The 27,627-nt window shown below is 40.5% G+C and overlaps 1 protein-coding gene across 1 annotated transcript; it reads right to left on the minus strand.

The window, feature by feature from the left end:
- Positions 1 to 286: 286 nt before the first annotated feature.
- Positions 287 to 27,627, minus strand: LOC130035001 (kinesin-like protein KIF20B). The gene is given in 18 exon segments (XM_056126492.1): positions 287 to 412; positions 2,592 to 2,768; positions 5,835 to 5,939; positions 6,051 to 6,197; positions 9,676 to 9,803; positions 14,249 to 14,309; positions 14,778 to 14,897; positions 15,177 to 15,324; positions 15,996 to 16,142; positions 16,246 to 16,317; positions 17,126 to 17,237; positions 18,933 to 19,160; positions 19,616 to 19,652; positions 21,070 to 21,254; positions 23,269 to 23,407; positions 26,404 to 26,520; positions 26,635 to 26,721; positions 27,481 to 27,627. Coding segments are annotated over 18 exon segments (2,283 nt in total).

A 27,627-nucleotide genomic window follows, 5' to 3' on the forward strand; every position in this document is an offset into this window, starting at 1 on the left:
AGCTACATACCCAGTGATAAGCAAGTTAGCTTTTTTTGGGGGGGGGGGTCACACCTGGCGATGCACAGGGGTTACTCCTGGCTCTGCCCTCAGGAATTACCCCTTGCGGTGCTCAGGGGAATGCTGCAGACTGCCTCGGTCGAAGACCACCAGGCTGAGGGGAAAACAGGGGAGAAGGTCCGCAGGAAAGCAGGAGATTCGGCGCGATGGACAGACAGACACCAACACAAGAGAGGCTGAGTGCTGCTGCGAGTTTATTGAGCCCAGAGTTCCTCTTATTATACAGTTACAGAACAAAGAACCAGGGGTCCTTATCAGACATTATGTTAGTCTCTTCATTAAGTTCCCAAAAACGGTACAGGGTCTGCTTTACATTGAGACAAGGCATCCGCTCGTAAATCTTTACATAGGCCTTTCATGTTCAACGGTGTTTAACCACAATCCAGTTTACAGAGTTCTTTTATCCTTATCTTTCCCAATACAAGTTCTGCTTTATTTTTGTAACCAGGTCAGTACATTAAAGAGACAGGGAAGGTCATTAGGTTAACAAACTGTGTTTAGCATTGTCACATTAATGAATTACGGGGTGCACGTGCAGGGGCCGATGTCTGCAGTGTACGTGCAGGGGTTTGATGTTTGCAAAAGAGGGCATAGGGGTCTTTCAACATCCCCTCTCTCCCACACGTAGGCCTGCTGTTTGTTCATTAATGACTGCATTGTAAGCTGAGGCTGGCACTCTTCTAAAGATAACTTTCAGTGGTCTTGACTGGCTCTGCTTTTGTCTAGCTTCAAAATGAACTCTGACTTTATTTAAAACCTCTTTTCCATGAGCTAAGGTAACTGACAATAAAGTAATTTAAACTGCAACTATAGCACCTCTTCTTATAAGACTTAACCCAGTCTTATATTCCTATATTCCTATTGTCCTAAAACCATGAACTTATTTCCTTACATTCCTGTGGTTAGTGATTATGTTTTCTGCAGTAGTCGATACTTAAACTAAAAGTAAGACTGGCAGGCAAATATTAAAAGCTCCATTTGGGAGGCTAGAGAACCGCATACCAGAAGCGTCATGGGTGCTTGCTAGGCCCAGGCAAACAAGGGGGGCTGCAGGAGGCATAGACCCGTGGGCCGCGAACCTCCCATTCCCAGGAACCTGAGGCCTGCCCAGGTTCCCCCGTAACATGTTGCTACGCGGGCGACACCGTTGATGGTGTGGCAATAAGGTACATTAAAGACAAAGTTGGCAAAACCCTCCATGACATTGAGGCTAATGGTACTTTCAAAGATGCCACGCCACTGGCCGAGCAAGTAAAAACAGAGATAGATAAATGGGACTATCTTAAACTAAGAAGCTTCTGCACCTCCAAAGAAACAGTGACCAAAATACAAAGACAGTCTACAGAATGGGAAAGGATATTCACCGAATACACATCTGACAAGGGGTTGATATCAAAGATATACAAAATACTGGTTGAACTCCACAGGAAGAAAACATCCAACCCCATCAAAAAATGGGGCAATGAAATGAACAGAAACTTTCTCAAAGAAGAAATCCAAATGGCAAAAAAGCACATGAGAAAATGCTCTACATCATTAATCATCAGGGAGATGCAGATCAAAACCACAATGAGATACCATCTCACACCTCAGAGACTGGCCCATATTCAAAAGAACAAAAGCAACTGTTGCTGGCGCGGATGTGGCAAGAAAGGGACACTCCTTCACTGTTGGTGGGAATGCCGACTAGTTCAGCCCTTTTGGAAAACAGTATGGACGTTTCTCAAAAAATTAGAAATTGAGCTCCCATTTGACCCAGCGATACCACTCCTGGGAATATACCCCAGAGAGGCAAAAATGTGTAGTCAAAGTGACATTTGCACTTGTTTGTTCATTGCAGCACTCTTTACAATAGCCAGAAACTGGAAGAAACCTGAGTGCCCAAGAACAGATGACTGGTTAAAGAAACTTTGGTACATCTACACAATGGAGTACTATGTAGCTCTTAGAAAAGATGAAGTCATGAAATTTACATACAAGTGGTACAATATGGAAAGTATCATGCTAAGCGAAATGAGTCAGAAAGAGAGGGATAGACATAGAAAGATTGCATTCATCTGGGGAATATAAAGCAACAAAATATGAGATTAATACCTAAGAATAGCTGAGATCAACACCAGGAGGATTACTCCATAGCTTAGAGGCCAGCCGGGTATTCTAGGGGAAAGGGCAGTTCAGATAGAGAAGGGAGCACCAAATAAAGGGTGTTTGGAGGATCCTCCCAGGAGGGGAAATGCATGTTGAAAGTAGACTATGGACTGAACATGTTTGCCACTCAATGCCTCTTTTGCAGACCACAACACCCAAAAGGAGAGAGAGAACAAAGGGGAGTGCCCTGCCACAGAGGCAGGGTGGGAGGGGGGGTGGGGGGATATTATTCATGGTGGTGGAAAATGGGCACTGGTGGAGGGATGGGTATTTGATCATTGTATGACCGAAACCCAAGCACAGAGATTTGTAAATCTACAACTGTACCTCATGGTGCTTCACTAATAAAAAAAAATGAATGAGAAGAACAAAAGTCTACTGACTGTTTTAGAATTTTCTATGGCGCTCTTCTTCAACTGTTCAATTTCATTGTCTTTCTGTATGTTACCGGAGGCAAGAGCTTTGAGTTGTATTTCCAATGCTGCAACCTGCTGATCACGTTCTTCTCGCCACTTCTGAAGGTTACTGTCTTTCTCTGTCAGTTGTGCCGTAAGCATTTTCTAATCAGAAAGCCCAGATAAAATATTTCCTTGTAAAACAAATTACAGAATATGTCCACTAAATGACAGAATATGTCCACTATGTTCATGTACAAATTTTATCCCTATCTGTCCAAAATTTAAAAATCAGTTTATTGCTCACCTCTTTATTTGTTGTTTGGTTATGGTGACACACCTGGCAGTGATCCTAGAGGGTTTGGGGGATACAGGATAGGGGATCATACCTGGGACCACATGCGAGTCAAGCATCCTACCCACTTTACTATTGCTTTGGCCACTTGTTCACCTCTTTTGTTGTTGTTTTTTTGGGTCATTCCCAGCAATGTTCAGGGGTTACTCCTGGCTCTCCGCTCAGAAATTACTTACAACGAGGTTCAGGGGACCATACAGAAAGCGGAGGATCCAATTAGGTCAGCCTTGTGCAAGGCAAATGCCCTCCCTCTTTATCAAACAACACTTTAACATAAAAAAAAAATCCTCGGGGTCGGAGTAATAGCACAGCACAGAGGGCTTTTTGCCTTGCTCCGCCTCCCCTTGTTCACGTAAAAAAATTACAGATTTAAATTAATATCTGCATTTGCTCAACACCTGAAACATGAGCGATGGGGTCAGAACAATAGAACAGTAGGGACAGCATTTGCTTTTCACAAGGCTGACACGGGTTCAATCCCCAGCATCCCCTATGGTCTCCCACGCAGCTCCAGGAATAATTCCTGAGTGCAGAGCAAGGAGTAAGCCCTGTGCATCGCTGGGTGTGACACCCTCATCCCCCCAAAAAGCAAAGAGAAGAAGTGAGTGGGCAAAATTGCAGTAAAATGACAACAATAAATTGTAACAAACGTTAGAAAAGTAAAAATAAACTGGGTTAGAACAATCATGAAATAGTGAAAACTTGAGGAAAATATAAGATCTAAACATGAAATATACAAGCAATACTGAAAAAACAAAATTAAGGGGGACACAAATAAATCAAGAGAGTACATCATTGTTCATCGATTTGCTCGAGCGGGCCCAGTAACGTCTCCATCGTGAGACTTGTTGTTACTGTGTTTGGTATATCGAATACATCACGGGGAGCTTGCCAGGCTCTGCGGGTGAGACACTCTCGGTAGCTTGCCGGGCTCTCCGAGAGGGGCAGAGGAATCGAACTCCGGTTGGCCATGTTGGCTGCGTGCAAGGCAAACGCCCTACCCGCTGTGCTATCCCTCCAGCCCCAAGAGAGTACATACTGTGTGTTTAAGGACAAAGGTTTAACAGTGCGAAGATGTTAGTTTCCTTAACAGATCTTTAAAGCTGATATAATTCTTAGTGAAATTTCCAGCAGTTGTGGATGTGGCATGTGGCTCCCGGTTGAGCACGACTCTTCCACTTGTGAGGCCTGGGTTTGAGCCCCGCCCCCCCTCCCTATTTCCCTCCCCACCAGACCTAGGGCAACTTCTGTGTGTGTATAGAGAAAAGCAGATTCAAAGTAATTTATATGAGGATTCCAGTAGAGTAAAAATGACATTGAAAATGAAGAAAGCAGGAGCAAATTAGGCCATTTTATATATTTTCACTTATATGAAATTTAAAAAATGAACAAAATGGGGATGGAACAATAGTACAGTAAGTGGGGTACTTGCCTTGCAGTCAGCCAACTTGGGTTTGATCCTGGCACCCCATTAGGGTCCCCCGCCCGAGCCAACCAAGAGTGAGCCCTGAGCACGGAGCCAAAAGCAAGGCAAACGCTCTATCTGCTGTACTATCACCCTGGTCCTAAAAAGCATATATGTATTTCTTAATTTAAAGTTATATTAATGGAGTTCATGCCCAATTCAATCAGCATAATCAGTGGCTGAATAAATAGCAGCACGCCTACATTAAAATATATATATATATATGTACATATATATGTATATTTTTTCACTCCTGGGCATCCGTCATAATTACTTGACTCAAGCTTCAGTTGCCGCAGTCTCTAACCCCAGAAAGCTGGATCCCAGCCAGCTTTTAACCTTAGCTCCTGGACCCCAGAGAAGTAAGTTTTGGAATGTTTGTTACTGTGTGTATCAATAACTTCAAATATCAATAAGACGTAAACTTAATTTGTTTAATGTGTACGAGCAGGGAAAGAGAAACGCAACACAGATGCATATAGCCCCTGAGCGAATCTTTCAGTATAGCCTCAGGCAGAGTGTCTCCTTGAGTTAATTCCCCCTAAAGAATTGTCTCTGTTGAAACGCTTGACCTCTGTAAATGGTAAATCACAATATGTGCAGTTCTGTACCTCAGACCCCCTCAGATGTTCTATAAGTATGCTATTTGGTTCTGAATTAAAGATTGACTATGCACAATCAAAATAAATAAATAAATAAAGTTAATATTAAAGTATTGTCTGATAATTTTCTTAGAATCAATCACCAACTTCTTTTTTTCTGATTAGCAACACTGGGTTTCTGAGTAACCTTTCCATTAAAAGAGAAGGGGAAAAATCCAAGTTAAAAAATACTTAAAAATCCCCAAGTTAAGATGGAATCACTGTTCAAAAAAATAATTAGCTGGTCAACATAAAATGAAACATTATTTCTACCAGGGTTTTGTAGAAATGGTATAGCTGACTTTAAAAAAAAGTCCTGGGCTAGGGAGATGGCTCAAAAGGGTTGGAGTGCAGGATTTGAAGGCAAGAACCCAAAAACCCAAATCCCAGAACTCTAAGCACTGCCAGGTGTAGCTTAACCCCCGCCCCCCAACAAAATGTCCTAATGAACTGGCTTCTAGTAGAATCTATAACTCATTATGTAGAAACTTTTACAGCAGAATCACGGTAACATTGGAGAAGAAAATAGATTTTTTAGTACTATTTCCAGACTACATTTAAAAGTTTCCCCAACTTGCAAAATGAACTGCAAAAAGTTAAAGAGCAAAAGTGAACTTGGGACAAGAAGTGAAAGATAAAAACTGGAACAGTAAAATCCTCTTAGGGATTAGTAAACTGCATTGCAAAAGAGAAAGCAGATGGGGCCCGGAGATGCGGCTCAGAGCCTTTCGTGAGGGTCTGAGGCAGAACCTGGAGGTCCCTAGTGCCACCCCCATGCTGCTGAGCGTAATCCCAGCAGCACTGCAGTTTGTGATCCTTGGCACCACAACAAAGTCTGCGATCTCCAGTGTGCCATAACCAACTGCGTGTAAGCACTGCAACCAAAGTGTATGAGACACAGGGCCTTAGAGCAATCACAACAGCAAAGAAGAAAAGGGGGAGAAAGCAGAGGAGACACATGCAGAGAATGTATAATTGTTACCAACCACTTGCTTTAAACAACGTTCTCTGTCTTCAACAATTTTTTTCATTTCCTTGTTTCTTAGATTCTCAGCTTCTCTTGCTTGAATGATTAGCATCATTTTTTCTTCCAACCATTTCTCTCTATCAGCTTTATATTTCTGCTTATATTCCTGTATAGATAAATAATACAGTTAGGAGTTGGAGGGATAAAACAGTGTGTAAGGCGCTTACATAAGCCTCACTCAGGTTTGACCTCAGGGATTACATCAGGTTCCCTGAGCACAGAGCTGAGTAATTCCTTAGCACAGCTACATATAGCCTTCAGCCCCCCAATAATCTATTTTTATAATGCTTATAAATGTTCTGCACTTATGCAACATGGAATAAGCTCTGAACACCATCAGGTGAGCCTCTACCACTGGTCCCCCATTGCCCAAAGTACCTAAAATTCAAGTAAAACTTGATTTAACAAAAAACACTATGTCTTGGAGCCGGAGCAATAGTACAGTGGGTAGGGCATCTGTCTTGCATGCGGCTGACCTGGGTTCAATCCCTGGTGGTTCAATCCTCATCATCCTATATGGTCCCCTGAGCAACTCCAGGAGTAATTCCTGCGTGCAAAGCCAGGAGTAACCTCTGAGCACTGTCAGGTATGACCCAAAAAGAAAACAAACAAAAACCACTATGTCTTAAAAAAACAACCAAAGCAACCCAATCGATCTACATAACTCTTACATAAGGTGGTGTTGGTAGTTGAGGAGGTCATTCCTGGCAGTGTCTGGGAGGCCAAGGGAGGTTCAGGGATTAAACTCAGGGCATTCTTGGTCCTTTTCCCACTTTTTGTTGTTTTATTTTTTATTTATTTAGTGTTTGGGTCACACCCGGCGATGCTCAGGGGTTACTCTTGACTCTGCACTTAGGAATCACCCTTGGCAATGCTCAGGGAACCATTCACAGTCTTGGGGATTGAACCCAGGTCAACAGCATGCAAGGCAAATGCCCTAGCCACTGTACTATCACTCTGGCGCTCCTCCATGTTTTAAAACTTTTTTTGCCACACTCTGCAGTGCTGAGGGGTTGATCCTGGCTCTGCACTCAGGAATTATACCTGGAGGTGTTAGGGGTGACCATATGATATGTTGGGGATCAAACCTAGGTTTGGCTATATGCAAGGCAAACACCCTACCCACTGTACTATTGCTCTGGCGCTGTTTTAAAACTTCTAAAATCACTGTTTTAGTTAAACTATGGCAGTTCATTCCAGGATTATAAAATATACTTCTAAGATATGTGATTTCATCATTTTAGAATAATTCTAAGTAGGAATGGAGGGGCTAGATCTATAGTACAGAGGGTAGGGTGTTTGCCTTGCACGTGGAAGACCCGGATTCGATTCCCAGCATCCCATGTGATCCCCTGAGCACCGCCAGGGGTGATTCCTGAGTGCAGAGGCAGGAGTAACCCCAGTGCATCGCCAGGTGTGACCCAAAAAAGAAAAAAAAAAGAAAAAAGAAAAAACAAAATAGGAATGGAGCGACAGTACAGCAGATATGGCATTTTCTCTGCATAAGGTTGACCAGGGTTTGATCCCAAGTATCCCATATGGTCCCCCAAGCTCCACCAGGAGTAATTTCTGAGTGCAGAGCCAGGAGTAACCCCTGATTATTGCTGGATATGGCCTCCCAAGATTCCCCCACCAAAAAAAGAATAAGGAAAGGTATACTAATACTCCTTATATGAACTCTCACAATTAGTATGTTTTCCCTGTACTAGTGATGTTCTAGCAGCTTTTGAGTTTTTCACAATAAAAAAGTAAATAAGCACATTACAAAAGAAAGTAGTTCTTTGTTTTTTTCTTAATTTCTGACTCTAGAGACTGAATGCAGATTTAAATCCCCAATCCTTAAAAAACATTTTAAATGTTAATTAATATTAATTAAAAACATTAATGTTTTAACTCAAAATTAGTTAGAATCTACTTTTAACAAAATGTATAAAAACTTATGTAGTATTTTGTAAATCCCATGAAAAAAAGAGAACCCCATGTTATATTCTATACAGTACGATGAAGCAGAACATGAAAAAGACAAAGATAGTCTTCTTTATAGTTTCGAATATATTATTGTATTTTCATATGTTATATTCTTTTCTTGCTTAAAATTTGAAAGATTTATAATAGTCAAGATGATTTCCTAATGCTCATCTTCTCCATAGCAGTGTTTGATGAGGAAGCAGTAAAAAATAGATATACATTCCTAAGCATCTGCTTGAAGAAAATGGAAACTAATTTGAAAAGATATATCCATTCTTCTATGTACAGCAGCATTATTCACTGTAGTTACCAACATGGAATCAACTGAGATGCCTAATGTCAGATGGCTGGACAAAGAATCTAAAGTACATACATTAAGAATTCCACTGTCATTAGAAAAGATGAAATTGTGCCATTTGGAGTAAAATAGCTAGATACTAAGTACAATCAATGAAATAGGAAGTGATAAACAATTATTACATGGCTACACCTGTATGTGAAAAATGAATAAATAAAACAAAGAAGTTGGCAAACAACACCAGACGCACAGAAACCAATCTCGTAATTATCTGGCTCTTGGCAGAAATCCCTCCAGACTTACCTAGTAAAATATCAGAAATCCAAAATCTCAATAGTGGCCGCGCGACATCATATGGTTCTCAAAACCAGCTATAGAAAACAAAGCATTTCACAATGCCTTTTCAGCAGTTCTGATTGTTGGGGGGAAATTCTAAACAATAATGGTGCATCTTTTGTTGAAATAATGAATGTAATCAAAGTAGAGAGTTAAGTAGAAATCATCTGCCTCACAGGCATTGGGAAGGGTGGGAGGGGGGTATACTGGGGTTCTTGGTGGCGAAAAATGAGTACTGGCGAAGGGAAAGGTGTTTGATCATTGTATGACCGAGACTTAATCTTGAAAGCTTTGTAACTTTTCTTACAGTGATTCAATAAAGGCCCTCCCGTTGATCATCGATTTGCTCGAGCGGGCCCAGTAACGTCTCCACTGGAGACTTTGTTGTTACTGTGTTTGGCATATCGAATATGTCACGGGGAGCTTGCCAGGCTCTGCCACGCAGGTGAGATACTCTCGGTAGCTTTCCGGGCTCTCCAAGAGGGGCAGAGGAATCGAACTCCGGTCGGCCATGTTGGCTGTGTGCAAGGCAAACGCCCTACCGCTGTGCTATCGCTCCAGCCCTGATTCAATAAATAAATATAACAAAAATAAATGAATAGATAATTTAAAAAAGAAGGGAAATGGGGGGAAAAGTCAGAGGTCTCTTTTTTGATTGTGTGACAGCACTATGGTGAAATGGATGAGGGAAATACTTGTGTGGAGTGTCAATAAAAAAAGAAATGATAATGAAGAACAGGCAATAAGACAAAAAAAGGTAATTAAAGGATTAATCCTGAAATTATGGAAAAAAAGACCCAATCATTATGTTTACGTTGACATTTTGTCACTGTATCTTGAAAATTTCTTCTCCATATTATTTCAATATCTATTACTAACAATTTCTGGCTTTTAACTCACCCATATGTAAGTTAATAATAAAACACACACTGAATTTTCCTCTAATGCAAATACAATCGTCAGATACAGATAAATTTCATACCTGTAACTCATCTTGAAGCTTATTGAGCTTTTTACTAAGTGAATCTTCATTATCCTTAAGTTCTTTATTTGACCTTTGATCTTTTTTGGTTTCCAGATCTTTGTACCTTTCTTTCAATTTCTCCAATTCTGATTTAAAAACAAAATTGTTTTAAAATACACGTGGGATACAGACAAGAAATCACCAAAGCCCAGAAGAAGAGACCAAGGAGAACTGATACAACTGATACAACTCCCAGAGCTACACGTTAAGTTTTTAGGGAAGAACAACTACTACAAGGAACTTTCAGGAACTACTACAAGGAACTACTACCCACTACATAGTGTTCAGGTATATTATATTTTAAAATATGCCAATCTTAAAAAATTATTACTTTTTTGTCTTTGGGCACTACTTGGTAGTGCTGAGGGATGATTTCTGACTGTGTCAAGGGATCACTGCTGGTGGGGCTTGGGGGTACCATATGGGATGCTGGGGATCAAACCCAGGTCAGCTGTGTGCATGGCAAGAGCCCTACACACTGTAGACATATTGCTCCAGCTCCCAAAATACATGCCAATATTATAAAAAACAGCCTGTAATTCTCAAAAAAAAAGTGATGCATTGAGTGATATGATCATACTATTGATTGATCTAAACATTTAAGATGATATAAAGAATGGGACAGAGGTGAGACTTGGTTGAAAAATAATTCTTATTGACAGAAACACTGCAACTTAACATTGTATCTTGAAAATTTCCTCTCCAGGGGCTGGAGCGATAGCACAGCGGGCAGGGCGTTTGCCTTGCATGCGGCCAACCCAGGTTCGATTCCCAGCATCCCAATGATCCCCTGAGCACCGCCAGGAGTAATTCCTGAGTGCAGAGCCAAGAGTAATCACCTGTGCATTGCCGGGTGGGACCCCCCCAAAAACGCAAATACATAAATTAATTAAATTGAATTTTAAAAAAGCCAAACTTAAAAAAAAAAGTCCAAATCTTGATTGAGGAACCCACTTCGGGGAAACCTCCCTGAGAAATTAACCCAAGATGTATAGAGAGCCCTAATGAGAGATGTTTGGTTGGCCCTGTGATATTTAAGCCAGTGAAAAATAAATAAATTAAAAAATTTTCTCTTCATATTATTTCAATATATATTAAATATTTGTAACTATATACTAACAATTTCTAGCTCTTAAATCACCCACATTTAAGTTAATAATAAAACATTCACTGAATTTTCCTCTAATAGTCAAGTACAGATAAAAAAATCATACCTATAACTCATTTTGAAGCTTACTGAGCTTTTGACACTTATTGTGTCTGTGTCCTCATCTTTTTTTTTAATATACAATTTTACTTAGATAAAACTATTTTAGGGGCAAAAGTGATACTACAGCAAGTAGGGTGCTTGCCTTGCATGTGGCTGACCTAGGTTCAAAAAAATTAGGGGAGAATATTTTTTAGAAACAGTACTAATACATACTATCCAGATAATTGACTTTTTGAGTTCTAAAGTTAAAATGTAATTTGATTAACTATAAAAAATGTGAATTCCATATAGGTAGAAACTTTGAGTTGTTTGTTACTGAATCCTCAATACTGACAAATGCCGAAAACAATAGATCAAATAAATATCAGCTGTACAGATATATACAAGAATGATGGCAAAAATAAAAAGGAAAACAAATTTTTAAACAAAAAAAACTGAGCATAAATCATGAAACTTAGAAAAACTGTTACTTTTGACAGGATTATTTTGACAAAGCTATTATTTTTAATACTAACATTAAAAAACTAAGACTTTTTCCTCCTAAAAACAGTTTTAGCCCCAATCTTAAAAAGAAATCACAGGAATATTTTTCCTTTAAATCTGTTCAATTTTTGGTATTTTTTGCCAGACCCGGTGGTGCTATTTCTGGCTCTATGCATGGGGAACGACGTGTTGCCAGACTGAACTGGGGCAAGCCCCTTTAGCCATTTCCCTGACATGTAATTATTTCTTCTTGAAAATTGTCATTGCTGAATACTTATTACTTTTATAGTTGCTACTTCTGCTCTTCTAGAATGACAGTGCCACAAGTCTTACTAAAGTTGTTTCTGGGGACAGGAGTGATAGTACAGGTAGGGTACTATCTGTACTACCGCCGTACTAGAGGGTAGGGTGTTTGCCTGCACGTGCTGACCTGGGTTTGATTCTCAGCATCCCCTATGGTTCCCTGAGCACCGCCTGTAGTAATCCTTAAGTGCAGAGCCAGGAGTAACCCCTGTGCATCACTGACTGTGACCCAAACAGTCAAAAAAAAGTTGTTTCTGGGTGCCAGAGTGGATAGGGTGCTTTCCAGGTTGACCCAGGTTCAATACCTGGTACCCCATTTAGTTTCCTCAGCTCTATCAGGAATAATTCCTGAGTGTAAAGCCAGGAGTAATCCCTAAGCATCACCAGTGTAGCTGAACTCCTACCCCCTGAAAAAAAAGTGACATTAAAAATGACACAAATCTTCAAATATGATTCCCTTAATTAAGGGCACATAAAGAAGTTAAAACAAAAGAATTACAACAAATCGTATACATGATTTGCTGTGCCTCATTCCATTGACACCAGACTGCCAGGAGTGCTAATAAAACAGAATTCCTTTAAGGATTATTAAAGAAGTCTTAATTTTATGTAATTCATTTCCTTCATAAGCATGATTTACAAACAGATTCATACTATGTTACTAATCATAAATTTATTCAAAGACACTCCTTTATTTTTTAAATTATTTTTTGGTACTGGGGACACACACCAAAATTGGGATTTACTCCTGACTCTGTGATCAGAAATCACTACTTGCGAAGTTTGAGGAACATATAGAATGCTGAGGATTGAACCGTAGTCAGCTGCATGCAAAACAAATGCCCTCCCCACTCTGGCCCCCGAACCCTTTCTTTATCTTTACATTTCACACTCAATTAGAAGCACAGACTTTATATTTCACTTCAAATTAATAAAGTGGCAATACTAACTAATGACCATCACCTAAAATTTTATTTATTTATTTATTTAGCTTTTTGGGTCATGCCCGGCGATGCTCAGGGGTTACTCCTGGCTCTGCACTCAGGAATTACTCCTGGCAGTGCTCAGGGGACCATACGGGATGCTGGGAATCGAACCCGGGTCGGTGGTGCATGACAAACGCCCTGCCTGCTGTGCTATAGCTCCAGCCCCACCTATAATTTTAAATGTAGGGTCAGTAAAGGGAAAAAAAGATAATGTTATTGCCTCCAAATAACATATCACAAAACAATTCAGAAATATGCAACAAATCAAACAACTTCAATACATTTAAGAGGTAGATATCTTGGACTGGAGACATAGTATAGAAGGTAAGGTGCTCTGCCTTGTAAGAAGCTGACAAGGATTTGATCTCCAGCATGGAAGATAGTCTTCTAGTATCACCAGGAGTGAGTCAGGAGCACACCAGGGTGTGGCCCAAAAACAAAAACAAAAGTGAAAAAGAAAAAGAGATAGCTATCCCTATGTGTTACCACAGTAGAATAAATGACTGTCAAATGGACAATCAATTATTTACCATCAGAAAGAGAATCACTTAGAACAATAATGTTCTGGAATACTTTCAAGGAGGAAAGGTTTAGAGAATAAATGTTCTTGAGAGAACATATGAGAATAAGTGGTAAGTGGAAAGAAGAACATCACACACTAGAGACAAAAATGACACATAAACGTCAGGAAAAACAATGGATGAGAAATATTTCGTGATAGTTTGCACTTATTTCCTATCTGTATACCAGTTACATTTAAGACAGTACAGGACAGGAAAGACAGAACAGGGGTTAATGTGCTTGCTTCGCATGTGGCTAATTCTGATTTGTTCCCCGGTACCTCATATAGTCCCGGAAGTCCCTCCAGGAGGGATTCCTGAGCACAGTCAGGTGTAAGTCCTGAGCAGAGCCACGAATGGCTCCCAAGTTTTTTTTTTCTTTAAAAACAAAACAAAACTATAACGGATTAGGGAGGACCATAATCCAACAGGCAATGTCCTTTTAAGAAGGGGTAGGGGCCGTGGCCCAGTGGTGCTCAGGGCTATTGCTGGCTATGCGCACAGGAGCTCACCTGGGGGTGTTCAGGGGATCATTGTGGTGCTGGGGATTGGACCAGGATTAGCCAGATGCTATGCAAGTGCCTTAACCCCTATACTCTCTCTCTCTGGCTCCTTAAAAGAAGAAAATTTGGGAATAAATATATATTTTTAGTGAAGCAAGATAGTTTTTATTTTTTTGGCTTTTTGGGTCACACCAGCAATGCTCAGGGGATCGATAATGGGACCATATGGGATCAAACCCAGGTTGGCTGCGTGCAAGGCAAATGTACTCTTCACTGTGCTATCCCTCTGGCCCTACAAGGTGATTTTTACTGAACAAAACTTACTTAGAACAAAGGAGAAATATTTCCTCTCCAGAGTGGGGGAAAAAAAAACTAAGACGCACTGACACAAGCAAGCAAGATGTGTACATATTCAAGGGAGAATATGGACTTGAAGGAGAAAGGATAAATGCATTTTATTATTGGAATCAGGGATTTGTTTCTGACCTCTGCATACTTTCTCGTACTGTTGAATAGCTTCTTCTGCTTTTTGGTTATTTAACTGCTCCTGAAAAATGAAGCAACATGAATTAAATTAAAATATAACTTAAAACACACAGAAATACTTAACAATGGGACTTTCACTTTGGTAAAAAGGAAGAATGGGAAGTGTAATGGGAAGAAACCCGTTATACTTTATGGATAGGAGACAACTCAGGGCTGAGCATATGCTTTGCATGCAGGAGGTCCACACCACCCTGATACCACATAGGGGATTGCCAGTGATCAAACCAGGTTTGGCTGCATTCAAGCCAAGTGCCCTAATGCTATACTACTATTGCAGCCCACAAGACAGTTTTTATTGAAACTTATTTAGAAAGATGTGAGGGGAGGAAAAGCGGTGTGTTTTTAGAATACAGCTTCCCCAGATGGGAGACAAGGAAGCAAAGAGGCAGAGATGTGTTTCAGGGCGAACACGGGCTTGAAGAGCAAGCCAACAGAATCCTTTCAAGCCATTCTTAAAAGCAAAATTTACCGTAAGTTGCTGAATGGTTCGCTGTTTCATATCTATTTCCTGGGAACCCTGGTTTTTCTTTTTCTCCAGTTCATTAATTTTAACCCTCATTAATTTCTCTTCATCACGCATTACAGATACCTAGAAAGTAAGATTTATAAGATTTATTAAATATTTTTATTATGAACAAAAATATTCATTACAAAAATTAATAAACACAACAAGTAGAACTTTTGCGGTAGGTTTTTTTCCCTCTTGGGGTACACCCTGCTCAGGGCTTACTCCTGGCTCTGTGCTGAGCAATCAATCCTGGCAGGCTCTGGAGGCCCTATGGGATGCCAGAGATCAAATCCAGACTGGCCACATACAAAGCAAATGCCCTTCCCACTGTACTCTCTGTACAGCCCTGGCAACAAGTACTTTTATTTTTATATTGGCTTCCTCTACTGTTTTATCTAGATCATCATCAGTTAGTTCAGTTTCCATACTTGGCTTTTCTTCATTTTTTTCTAGATCTTCAACCAAATCTTCATCTTGAGTGTAGTCTGAAAACCAAAAACTGTAACTACTAGTGATGAAGACTAATTCATAATTTACTCAACCTAAAATGCTTAGGCAGAAATCAGTCACATCTAGAGCATAATTATAATGAACAAACCAGCATCATGAAAAGCTTATTAGCTACTGACATGTATTTTCTATGAAAACCTTTATTTACTTGGCAAATCACTAACATTGAGACTGTGTTCCTTTCTTCTTCTCCTTTTTTTTTTGATTTTGGGTCATACCCATTGATTCTCAGGTTACTCCTGGCTCTATGCTCAGGAATCACCCCTATTGGTGCTAGGGGATACGTGATGCGGAGATCAACCAGGTTGACTGCGTGAAAGGCAAGTGCCCAACTAGCTGTACATCTCTCTGGCTCTTGTGTTTTATTTCTATCATTAAAAAAAAAGCAATCATAAGCCATTGTCATTACATAAAAAAAAACAGGTTAAGAAAAAAAACTTTCTGGGTCGGGGAGATATCTCAAAGGAATAATGCATGTTCTGCATGTCCGGGCCCCAGTTTCCATCTACTACTTGGTTCCGAGTAGTGCTTGAAGCTGGCAATGCTGGAAGTAGTCTCCAGCACTACCAGGTGTGACCCCCCATGTGAGCCCTCCACAAAGGAAAAAGAACTTCTTAAAAGCTTAAGTATTTTAATACTAAATATGCTAGTAACACTTATAACACTTACTTTGACTTTTCACTATTTTTCAAAACATTAATACACTTTCCCAGAGCCAATAAAGAAGTGTTGATGTTCCCAGTTTCTCTTAACTTTTCACCTTCATTTTGTGTCTTCATGCTTCTTTTTGAACCAGCAAGATCACACAATGACAGTCTGAGTGAACCAAAAAGAAAGAAAAAAATAACAAAAATAACTTTAAAGGCTTTTCAAACAGAACAACTCAAAATAATAAGAATTTAAAGTATGACCAACTTACTCACTGACTTGTGTTACATGAGGCATCTCAGAATCTTTGATCTGCAATATTCGTATAGTAAATATGCTGTGACTAAAAGAAAGATCAAATGTTATCTTTTATTTGTAATTTTGGCATTAAAATATTCTAGGAGGCAATTAACTAAATAAGAAATCTATTTATGTCCTGATACGAGTCATGGTTCCAGTAGTATATATTCTAACTAGCTGCCAGAGAGCTCACTTCAGTACTTGGGTGTCACCTATAACATCCACCCGTATAAAATGAAATCTTTCATTTCACTTAGCCCACATGCCTTAACAATAAAATCTCAATTTGCTTGCAAAAGATCATACTCTTAGTTTAAATGGTATTTATTATACACAGTTCTCTAAGAATTATGCCATTTGACCTATATATATGCTTGTCTGGATTATATATCCTCACGATGTACTGAGAAAAGAAGGACAGGATTATTTACATCTTAAGAGAAATCTGTTTGAAGTATCTCATTGCTGAAACTTGTTTTAACTTTGTCTCACATTCTAACTCCTTCCCTCTTCCCTTAACCTCAAGATCTGGGCAAACCCAGGTTGCAGAAAAGCTATGTTCATGGGATAACTGCAAAAAAAAATTCACCAATACTTGCAATTCTGAAAGGAATAAGCTCAGATATTAACATAAAGAAAAGCACCTGGGAGACAAATTAGTAAATCCAAGAATAAATGTTCCTGATAAGTTTTATTTTTAGAGTGCAATTCATGTTACAGTATTCTGCACATCTGTGAAAAAAATTAACAGCAGATAACCTCCTACTTACTTTAATCTTAATTAGTTTTATTTAAATTAGCATAGAATAGTCTAGGTGCTTTGGGTTTATGCCAAAGGATGCCTTCTTTACCTTCTACTTGAAGCACTGTTCAGTTTAGTAAAGGCAACACTCCGATTCTTTATTCCTAGTTTTAAAAGTTTGTATGCTTCTTTGGAATCACACACTTGAATCCAATGTAGATCTTGATAAAATAAAGAAGGTACAGATAAAAAAACACACAGCATTTGTCATATAACATAAAGTCATATAAATATATGCCCTAGAGGTAGAATCAACTCAGCTTTTCACTATTTTATTAGAAGGTATAGAAAAGGAAGACATAATGTCACAGACATCAAGTCAAAGTTTTTTTTTTAATTTTTATTAGTGAGACATCATGAGGTACAGTTGTAGACTTACAAACTTTTGTGCTTGGGTTTCAATTAAACAATGATCAAATACCCATCCCTCCACCAGTGCCCATTTCCCACCACCATGGATCCCAGTATCCCTCCCACCCCCCATCCCCTCCATCCTACCCTGCCTCTGTGGCAGGGAATTTCCTTTTGTTTTCTCTCTCCTATTGGGTGTTGTGGTTTGCAAAAGAAGCAATGGGTGACAAAGTTAAAGTTCTTAAATAGTCTGACAAACAGAAAATCTTTTCCTTAGAAGTAGAATCCAGAACATAAAAGAAAAATACAGTACAGCTTAAGCCTATAGCGGTGAGACAATGCAGATTCAAATTAGGCAGTCATAAAACAAAATTTACTCAGTCATAATCAGTATTATGTAAAATTAAGTTAAAAAAAGGTGGGACTGGAGAGACAGCTGATGTGACAAAGAGCACAGGGCTTAAGCTCTAGCACCACCTGGTCCTTCAAGCACTGCAGAGTGACTCCTGAGCACTAGGCTGGGAGCAGTCCTTGAGCACTGCCCAGTATTGCCCCCAAATCAAAATTATTATATTACTACAAAGGTTATACTTTATTGTAAATAAAATCTGAGGCATAAATATACATGCATGTATTAGTGTGCATATTTATATAGATATGCAGGTACTAAGTCACGACAGTATTGATACATAGGTATTGACGCTGTGAGTAGGATTTTCTATCACCTCTCCTTCTCTCCCTCTCTCTAAGAGCCAAATCCAGGGCCTCACTATCAAAACATGCACTTGACCACTGCTCTGAAAACAGGTCACTTTATTTTTCTTTTTGTTTTTGGGCCATACCAGAGATGCTGAGGGCCTACTCCTGGCTCTGTGCTGGAGTAGGTGGGTCTCTGTCCTCCCGGTGGGTGCTGGGACCACATGGGGCTCCTAGAATTGAACCCAGGTGGGCTGCATGCAAGGCAACCTACTATACTATCATTTTGGCCCCTACCTAAGCATTTAAAATGGCCTGTTCAGGGGCTGGAGCAGGTTGGGAGAATAGCATTTTGATAGTTGTCAATTTGGACACTGTTATAGGGCAGAATAATATGAAAACTCACAGCTTTTCCCACTTGTGAATCCAATTAGGGATATTTGGCAACGCTATGGCAACACTCAAGTAGAGCCCTTTATATTCAGGTTTAATTAACATACTTCCTAAACACAATCTTTTTATCTTGAATTTTAAAAGAATAAAATAATTTCAATTTCTGGTTTGATTTTTTTTGAGGGGGATCATTATGATCGGGTTACTAATGCGCTGCACTCAGGAATAACTATTGGCAGTGCTTGGGGGACCATATGGGGATGTCAGGGATCAAACTCAGGTTAGCTGCATGCAAGGCAAATTCCTTACCCGCTGTACTATCGATCTATTCCTTGGTTTGATTTCTTATAGCTTTAACAAAATCTAGAAAGGAACTTTGAATCAATAAATAAAATAAAAAGTACTCATTACTATACCTTTTATAAAAGAATAGCCCTTTACATCCTGAGAAAGGCGTAGCATATTTCTCTTTAGGAGCTTAGAAGATACAGGAACAAACTAGTCATAAATACATTCATTGTAAATCTCAAAGAAAGAAATCCAAATAGAAAACTTTATGCTATCATCCATGTTCAAGCAGGACTGTTCACAATCTTTCATAAATTCTTCAAACTTTGAAGTACTCAAAGAGTTCGTCAAACTCCCTACAAAAAATTTTAAAAAGGATAATCACAACAATTCAGCAACTCATTAAAAACAAGATAACAGGATAGAACAAGCCTCCTAGACTTGAAAACTAAGTATTCTTAATCATTTAAAAGCAGCTCATAGATTTCAGATGAAACAGATATCTGTTTGTCAACTAAAGTTTGGCTTATCTTTCTTTTCCTTTTGGAAATATTCTAATGAACCAAACTGAAACCAAAGTCAAAGGACAAAGAAAAAAACTGTCTTGTGAATTTAAGATATTCCAACTAGTAAAGGGCTATTTATGCTCTAAATAAAACTTTAGATTGACATTTCATTCTAAGTATCATTTTCTAGATTTGTACTGTCACTAAAGAAATTAAATCAATAGGAATGATTAAAATTTAAAAGCTTTTCATGTATTTCTTCAGACAATACACATTTTAAAGATTAGTGAAAAAGGACTCCTTACCATGAAGAGCATCATAACTGTCATGATGCATAGCAGCCTGAAAATAAAAGATTAAAAAAACTTTAAAACCATGTTAAGATAGTTGATCTACTAAATTTTCCAGACAATTAAAAAAATACATTCTCAGGCCAGAGAAACAATATAGGGGTTACAGAATGTACTTTGCGTTCTGCCAACACTGGTTCTAATTCTGGGCACCAAATAGGGTCTCCTGAGTATTGCTAGGAGTTACTCTTGCACACAGAGCCTTGGAAAGTCCTTGGGCACTGTAGGCTGTGACCCAAGTCACTCCCAACCCCTCATAAAGGGAAAGCTGGAGAGACAGTACAGGAGATATGGCCAAAGCATCTCCTACTCCTCCCCCCCTCAAAAAAGGGGGGGCTGGAGAGATAGGACAGGACTAGGCACTTAGCCTTCTATACTGTTGCAGCAAAAAGTACTAAATTACTGGTCTGAATTCTTGATACTATGTGTGGTCCCCTGAGTAACACTTCTTAGCAGAGCCCAGAATAGCCTCTGAGTAACAATGGCTATGATCCCCACCCCCTAGAAAAGGGGTCCAGGGATAGTGCATTGGGTAAGGTGCCTGCCTTGCATGCAATTATTGGCACCCCATATGGTTCTGAGTGATCCCAGGAGTAAGCCCTGACTGCAGTTGGTAAAGGTCAGAAAACAAAGCAAAACAAAACTAAAAACCACCCAAAAATACAAACAAAAAAAGAAAATCTCTATCAATCCCAAGGCAAGTGTCCAACCCACTGTACTATCTATCGCCCTGGCCCTATAGAAAATATTCTGTTAAAGACTTTTACAAAACTAGATACACGGGGGCCGGAGAGGCAGTAGAGCAGAGAGAGCGCATGCCTTGTATACAGCCAACATGGGTTTGACTCCAAACATTTTATATGGTCCCCAGAACACATCCAGGAGTAACTCCTAAGTGCAGAATCAGGCGTAACCCTTAAGCATCACTGGGTATGGCCCCCCCAACCAAAAAAAAAAATAAAACACAAAAATACATACAAAAACTTTTTTGTAAGTTCTTTCTGTATAATATGAATAGTTTCTAGTCTGGTAACTTTGTTCTTTAGGAAGAGAAATGTTCACTTTATATTTTACACATGCAAATTACTTCTACAATTAAGAAGTAATTTTAAGGGCACCAGAGCGATAGTACAGTGGGTAGGACGTTTGCCTTGTATATAGCTGACCTGGGTTTGATCCCCAGCATCCCATATGGTCCTCTGGGCACTACCAGGAGTAATTCCTGAATGCAGAACCAGAAGTAAACCCTGAGCATGAATGGGTGTAGTCCAAAAACCAAACCAAACAACAAAACCTGCCCCCCCCCAATAGCCCCGATTACCATCATACATTCCACTATAGGCTAAAACAAATGATGGAGCTTTAAAAAGGCTATAATGTGTATATTATATACTAAGACAACTCCAAACCTCTTTAATTTGCCGAAGCAATGCACTTTTGCTAGTAACTTCTTCTTTCTCTTGATCTGATGACAATTGTAAATATTCTCTGGCTCTATGTGGTTTAAGATTCATTTTCGTATATAGTCTTCCCCGAAGAGTGTCAAATAGTACATTCAAAGTCCGAGGCAGGATGCCAACATTCTCTTTCGTGCCTGTAGAAAGAATTTTTGTCTTGTTTTCTCTCAGAGTACTGTGAAGGAAAAGAATTTCTGCACTATCGGGGGTCCTTTTATGTCACCAATAGGCACGGTAGCACTGTCCTTCCGTTGTTCATCAATTTGCTCGAGTGGGCCCAGTAATGTCTCCATTGTGAGACTTGTTACTGTGTTTGGCATATCGAATACGTCACGGGTAGCTTGCCGGGCTTTGCCCTGTGGGTGAGATATTCTCGGTAGCTTGCCGAGCTCTCCGAGAGGGGCAGAGGAATCAAACCCAGCTTTGCCGAGCCCGCTGCGCACAAGGCAAATGCCCTACCGCTGTGCTATCGCTCCAGTCCAATAGCCAAAAAAAAAAAAACAACAAAAAAACAAAAACAAAAACAAAAAAACAAAACCCTACAGCAAAAGCAAGGAGTTAAAGGATTACTAATTTTTCTTTCACTCTGGTCTCTGTTGTACAATCAACACTTTTTAAACTATTATTCTGATACAAAACCTGAAACTTTACACTCAGAGCAAGACTTAAAAAGTGCAACCACTCATAATTATAAAATATAAAATGTTTTTGCTTCTTTGCTCTGCTTAATTCACTATGTTGTATCAATCCTTTTACTGGTTTCTGTTTTTGATTTTTTTTCTGGTTTGGAAGTGTTTACCCGCTGTATAACACAGCAAGTAGGGTGTTTGCCTTGCACACTGCCGACCCGGGTTTGATTCCTCCTCCCCTCTCAGAGAGCTCGGCAAGCTACCGAGGGTATCTCGCCCTCATGGCAAAGCCTGGCAAGCTACCTGTGATGTATTTGATATGCCAAAAACACAAAAACAATACCAACAAGTCTCACAATTTGTTGTGAGATGTTACTGGTGCCCACTGGAGCAAATCAACGAACAACGGGAGGACAATGTGACAGTGCTTGGAGGTGTTTAGGGTTTACTTCTGACACTGTGCTCAGGGATTACTCCTGGTGGTATTTAGAGGGATCTTATGTAGCACAGAACTTCAAGTACTGTAAATCAAGTGTCTTACTGGCATTACTACCTCTCTAGTTCCCTATTTTTAGTATTATCTACGTCTCTTTTTGGTTTTTTTTTCAGGGCACACCCAGTCCTGACTTTTTTCTAAGAGATCATTCCTGGAGGTGCTCAAGAGATACAATCAGAGTCAGCTAAATGCTAGATAAGCAAGCACCTTATCTCTCTTCAACTCCCCTCATCATCAAACTCTTTCATATAGGTAAAGGTAAAGGTAAAGGCCCTCCCGTTGATCGTCGATTTGCTCGAGCGGGCCCAGTAACGTCTCCATTGGAGACCTTGTTGTTACTGTGTCTGGCATATCGAATACTCTCGGTAGCTTGCCGGGCTCTCCGAGAGGGGCGGAGGAATCGAACTCGGGTCGGCCATGTTGGCCGCTTGTAAGGCGAACGCCCTACCCGCTGTGCTATCGCTCCAGCCCCAAAGAGATTTGCTCAAGCGGGCCCAGTAACGTCTCCATTGGAGACTTTGTTGTTACTGTGTCTGGCGTATCGAATACTCTCAGTAGCTTGCCGGGCTCTCCGAGAGGGGCGGAGGAATCGAACTCGGGTCGGCCATGTTGGCCGCTTGTAAGGCGAACGCCCTACCCGCTGTGCTATCGCTCCAGCCCCATATAGGTAGTTGTACTAATTAAAAAAAATCAAACTGGGGGCTGGAGCAACAGTACAGCGGGCAGGGCATTCGCCTTGCATGTGGTTGACCCAGGTTCGATTCCCAGCATCCCATATGGTCCCCCGAGCACCACCAGGAGTGATTCCTGAGTGCAAATCCAGGAGTAACCCCTGAGCATTGCTGGGTGTGAACCCCCCCCAAAAAAACCCCCCAAAACCCAAACTGAATTAAAAGTCACTAGCAATACATATTCAATATACTTAAAAATGGAATATACTAGGTAGTGAAAATATAATTATAAACAAGTATATAAAAATCTGTATTGGTTCTTCTTTATTCTTTCCTGAATAAATAAAACAATTACCCTGAAAAGTATATGTTTTTCCAGAATTTGTTAGCCCGTAAGTAAAAATCAGCTGACTTTCTCCTTTCAAGAGGCCTTTTATTTGCTGCAGAGTACAATCTCGGAAGAATTCCTTCTGCGTAGTTTCTGGGCCAAAAACCTAAAAAAATTTTTAAAAAGAAGACCTTTAAAGAAAATTTCAGGACTCACAAATGAACCTTAGAAAAGAGCAGCATGCTGCAGAGATAGATATCTCCCTACCACTCACCAGGCTGATTCCACCGGCCACCTAGGAGGCGGGCAGGTGTGTCCATGTGCCTGCCCCAGATGAACCCGAGTAGACTCAAACCTCCAGAACCCAATCCCCGCCACGCTCACAGCCGACCTTCACAGGTTCTTCCCAAGCGAGCTCCCCTTGCATGAGAATGAATCTGCTAATACCCAGGAATGCAGGAACTGTGACTGAAACCCCAGGCTTCATGAAGTCAGGAATGGGCAATCCCCCCCCCCCCCATATCCCTGCCCTTCTGGTTTCCTGGAAGGCACCACAGAGATGCCTCTGAATCACAAATATTTAAAATTTTAGAATTCTAGGAGCACGAGGCCACTTTCGTGGCCATGCAACATCTCATACTATTCACAACAAGCAATACAAAATAAATTAAATTTAGCACCTGCTTGTGCGGCAGGCTTGGGTAGTAGTGGGAAAATTCAAATAATGGGGGTGAGATTGGAGTTGAAATACTGAATGTAATCAATTATTGTGAATAGCTTTATGAAGATAAAAAATTTTTATTTATTTATTTATTTATTTATTGAATCACCGTGGGAAAGGTTACAAAACTTTCAGGTTTAGGTCTCAGTCATGCAAATATCAAACACATTTCCCTTTACAATACTTATTTTTTACCACGAAGAACCCCAATAAAACACCACCCCCCACCCCTCCCAGTCCCTGTGGGGCAGATGAATTCTAGTTAACACTCTATCTGCTTTGATTAGATTCGTTGTTTCAATAAAAGATTCACCACTATTATTTAGAGTTTACCCCCCCCCCCCCCCAAATCAGACATGTTGAAAAAGCATTGTGAAGTGATTTGCTTCCTATAGCTGGGTTCAAGAATTAAATGTTGGTTTTGGATTTCTGCTATTTTACTTATTGACCCTGGAAGTATTTCTACTGAAAGTCAGATAGTTAAGAAATTGGTTTCTGTGCTCTGGAGTCGTGGCCATGCTGGAGAGCTGCTAGTGGGGGGCAACTGGTGGCCTCAGTAGGTCGTGAAGGGCGGAGCGAAACGCCCCCTTCCCATGAGGTTTTAGTCGCCCCCACTCCCCCGGCTCATACCTGCTGTCCACAAGGCTCCCATGCGGCCGCCATCTTTCTTTCCAGAGAGGGGAGGGCGACTGGGGCAACACCCTTTCCCCTCCGGACAGGCATGATGGCCTGGATTAATGCATAGTCCATTCACTTTTCTGCTCCAAGCTGCCGGGTTCTGCATTAAGTCCCTTTGCTTCTGGGGCCGTGGCTGTGCTGGAGAGCCGCTCGCTGGGGGCAACTGGTGACCTCGGTAGGGCGTGAAGGACGGACCGGAACGCCCCCCTTCCCATGAGGTTTTAGTCACCCCCACACCCCCGGCTCATACCTGCTGTCCACGAGGCTCCCATGTGGCCACCATCTTTCTTTCCAGAGGGAGGAGGGCAAATGGGGCAACACCCTTTCCCTTCCGGGCAGACATGATGGCCTGGATTAACACATAATCCGTTCACTTTTCTGCTCCAAGCAGCTGGGTTCTGCATTAAGTCCTTGTGTTTCTGGGGCTGTGGCTGTGCTCCAAACTTAACTATGATTTTCAGAGAGAAACGTTGGGTGGTTTACTTCCCATGGATCACTTTGTATATAGAGAGATGTTGTGCGGCCGCGTAAGCGGCCACGCGATTTTGAGGAAAAGTTCTAGTTCCCGCATACTCGAGCTGTGCTTGTAGAGGCTTCTGGTCACCGGGGTTCCATCTGGGGGAGGCGGGATGCGGTACTTACCCCATCTGGGACTTCCCGATGATCTCGGCTCTTTTTGGAACGTGTTTTTTTTTTTCCTTCGGGATCTGTGGATCCCGCCCTCCATGTTGTCCTTCTCTTTGGCTGAATGCTGTAAAGATGGCGCTGGGGGGCGGGCTGTGGGCGTGACTTCCGGAATCTGAGGTTACCTGAGAGTTGTAGTCCCAGTAGATTTGAGAAAAAGTCCTAGTTCCCGCATACTCGAGCTGTGGTTGTAGAGGCTTCTGGTCACCGGGGTTCCATCTGGGGGAGGCGGGATGCGGTACCTACCCCATCTGGGACTTCCCGATGATCTCGGCTCTTTTGGGAACCTGTTTTCTTTTTTTTTTCCTTCGGGATCTGTGGATCCCGCCCTCCATGTTGTCCTTCTCTTTGGCTGAATCATAAATTATTTTCTTTAGCAGGGAAGCTGCTGGCTTACTCTGGATTCAGCATCTCATGCAGACAGCCATTCAAAGCTACAGAAAAATCTGGAACGAACTCCATATTGTGGTGCTCCCGTTTTAATGTCTCCGATAGTGACATGAACATCATCCTCATCATCATCACTGTCACTATCATATTCAGTTTCAGTCACTTTCGGTTTAGGTACACAGTTTTCAGCAGCTTCCTCTTCAATTCCAGATGGAGGATTGACACAGCAGCGGCAGCGGGGAGCACCGGACGGCAGGCGGCGGCTGCAGGCACATGGTGAGGCGTGCGCAGCGCCAAAAATTTAAAAATTTAAAAAATAAAGAAAAATTTAATAGTTACAATGGATTCCTCCCCATTCGTCACTCATACTTTAAAAATTAAAATAATTTGTTTTAGAAGATTCATTCTTAATATAGTACCGTATTCCTAACTCTTACAAATATACTTGATAAAATTGTTTAAGGACCACACACTGATTTGTTCACTACCATTATACATGTATTAAATTTGGCATTTGAGTCCTAGACTTGAGAAAAAAAGTACTGGTGCTTAAGATCTAAGTTCCACAACCACAAAATACACACACACACACACAGAGCAGTCTATATACACAATTTTGTAATAAATCTGCCAAAGTTTCCCTCTCCTAAAAGAAGACTTTTCAAGTTCACATTTTCCAGTGTACCTACCTTAGAGAAACTGAATTTCTGTGCCATCTGCGTAGAACTTTTCTCACTTAACCTATCAGGGATGCTTTGAGGATCTTTCAGCATAATAGTCTGGGAGTCTAAACTATAAACACAACCCTAAATAGAACACAACACGTAAAATGAAACATAACAAATAAATGAAAATAATGGTATTTTGTCCATTCAATACAAAAAGTAAAAGAATAAACCCCAAGCAAACTCAACACAAACCTGAGTCTCTTGTTCTTTTTCTGATTGTGTGAATGGTCTCACTCGAAGATAAACTTGGAGATAATCTGTGGGTTCCAAACTGCTTGTCTTAAAAAACAAAAAAAAGGGAGCAAGATAACTTTATTTTAAAGATACAAAATAGGGCTTTTCATGGGTCATCTTTCTTTAAAGTGGGCTGTAAAGACATTATAGAGGGATAAGGCACTTGCCTGCATGTGACTAACCCTTTTTCAATCTCTGGCACCACAATTCCATATTCCTAATTTGGAAAATGAATGGGTGGGAGAGGAGGAGAAGTGGGTAATAAGAGACACTCATAACAGAATCTATAAAAAGTGACTAGATCCTTTAATTGGAAAACTTTTTCCTCCCCAGATGTCTAAAGATACACCACCTGATGTATCTGTTGAATGTAATCAATTATTGTGAATAGCTTTATGAAGATAAAATTTAAAAATTTAAAAATAAAAAAATTTATAGTTACTATTAACAATGAACACATCAACAGTACTGTAAATCATGGTATCTCAATTGGGAGTAAATCATGAAAAAGTTACTAAAATGGAAGGTTGCCTCAAATCTACAGATTTTTTACTGTTATTTTTTGGGGAATGGTGGTGCTCAGGGGCTACATTCTGGTTTGTACTCTGGTGGTGCTTTGTGACCATGTCAGACCAGAGTTTAACCCAATTTTCCTGCATGCAAACGATGCATTCAGTCTGCTGAGCTACCTCTCCGACCCAAAATCCAGCCAGTAAAGCTCTATTCTAGATCTACCATATTTCCATGTAGACACACATTTCCACTCAACTAAGATACTCAAAACAGTGCTTTTCTTGTACTCACCTCATTGTTCGAAACAACTAAGGAAAATTTATGTGAGAGATCAAGCTTAATGGCATCAAAATTTATTTCTGAAGGTCTTACCTCTGGGTCAGCACTAATAACATCAGATAGTCCAGGCAATTCATCTTGATTTAAATTGGACGCCAT

The sequence above is a fragment of the Sorex fumeus genome, unplaced genomic scaffold (assembly GCF_029834395.1).
Source record: "Sorex fumeus unplaced genomic scaffold, SorFum_2.1 ptg000063l, whole genome shotgun sequence".
In the NCBI taxonomy this organism is placed as follows: Eukaryota; Metazoa; Chordata; class Mammalia; order Eulipotyphla; family Soricidae; genus Sorex; species Sorex fumeus.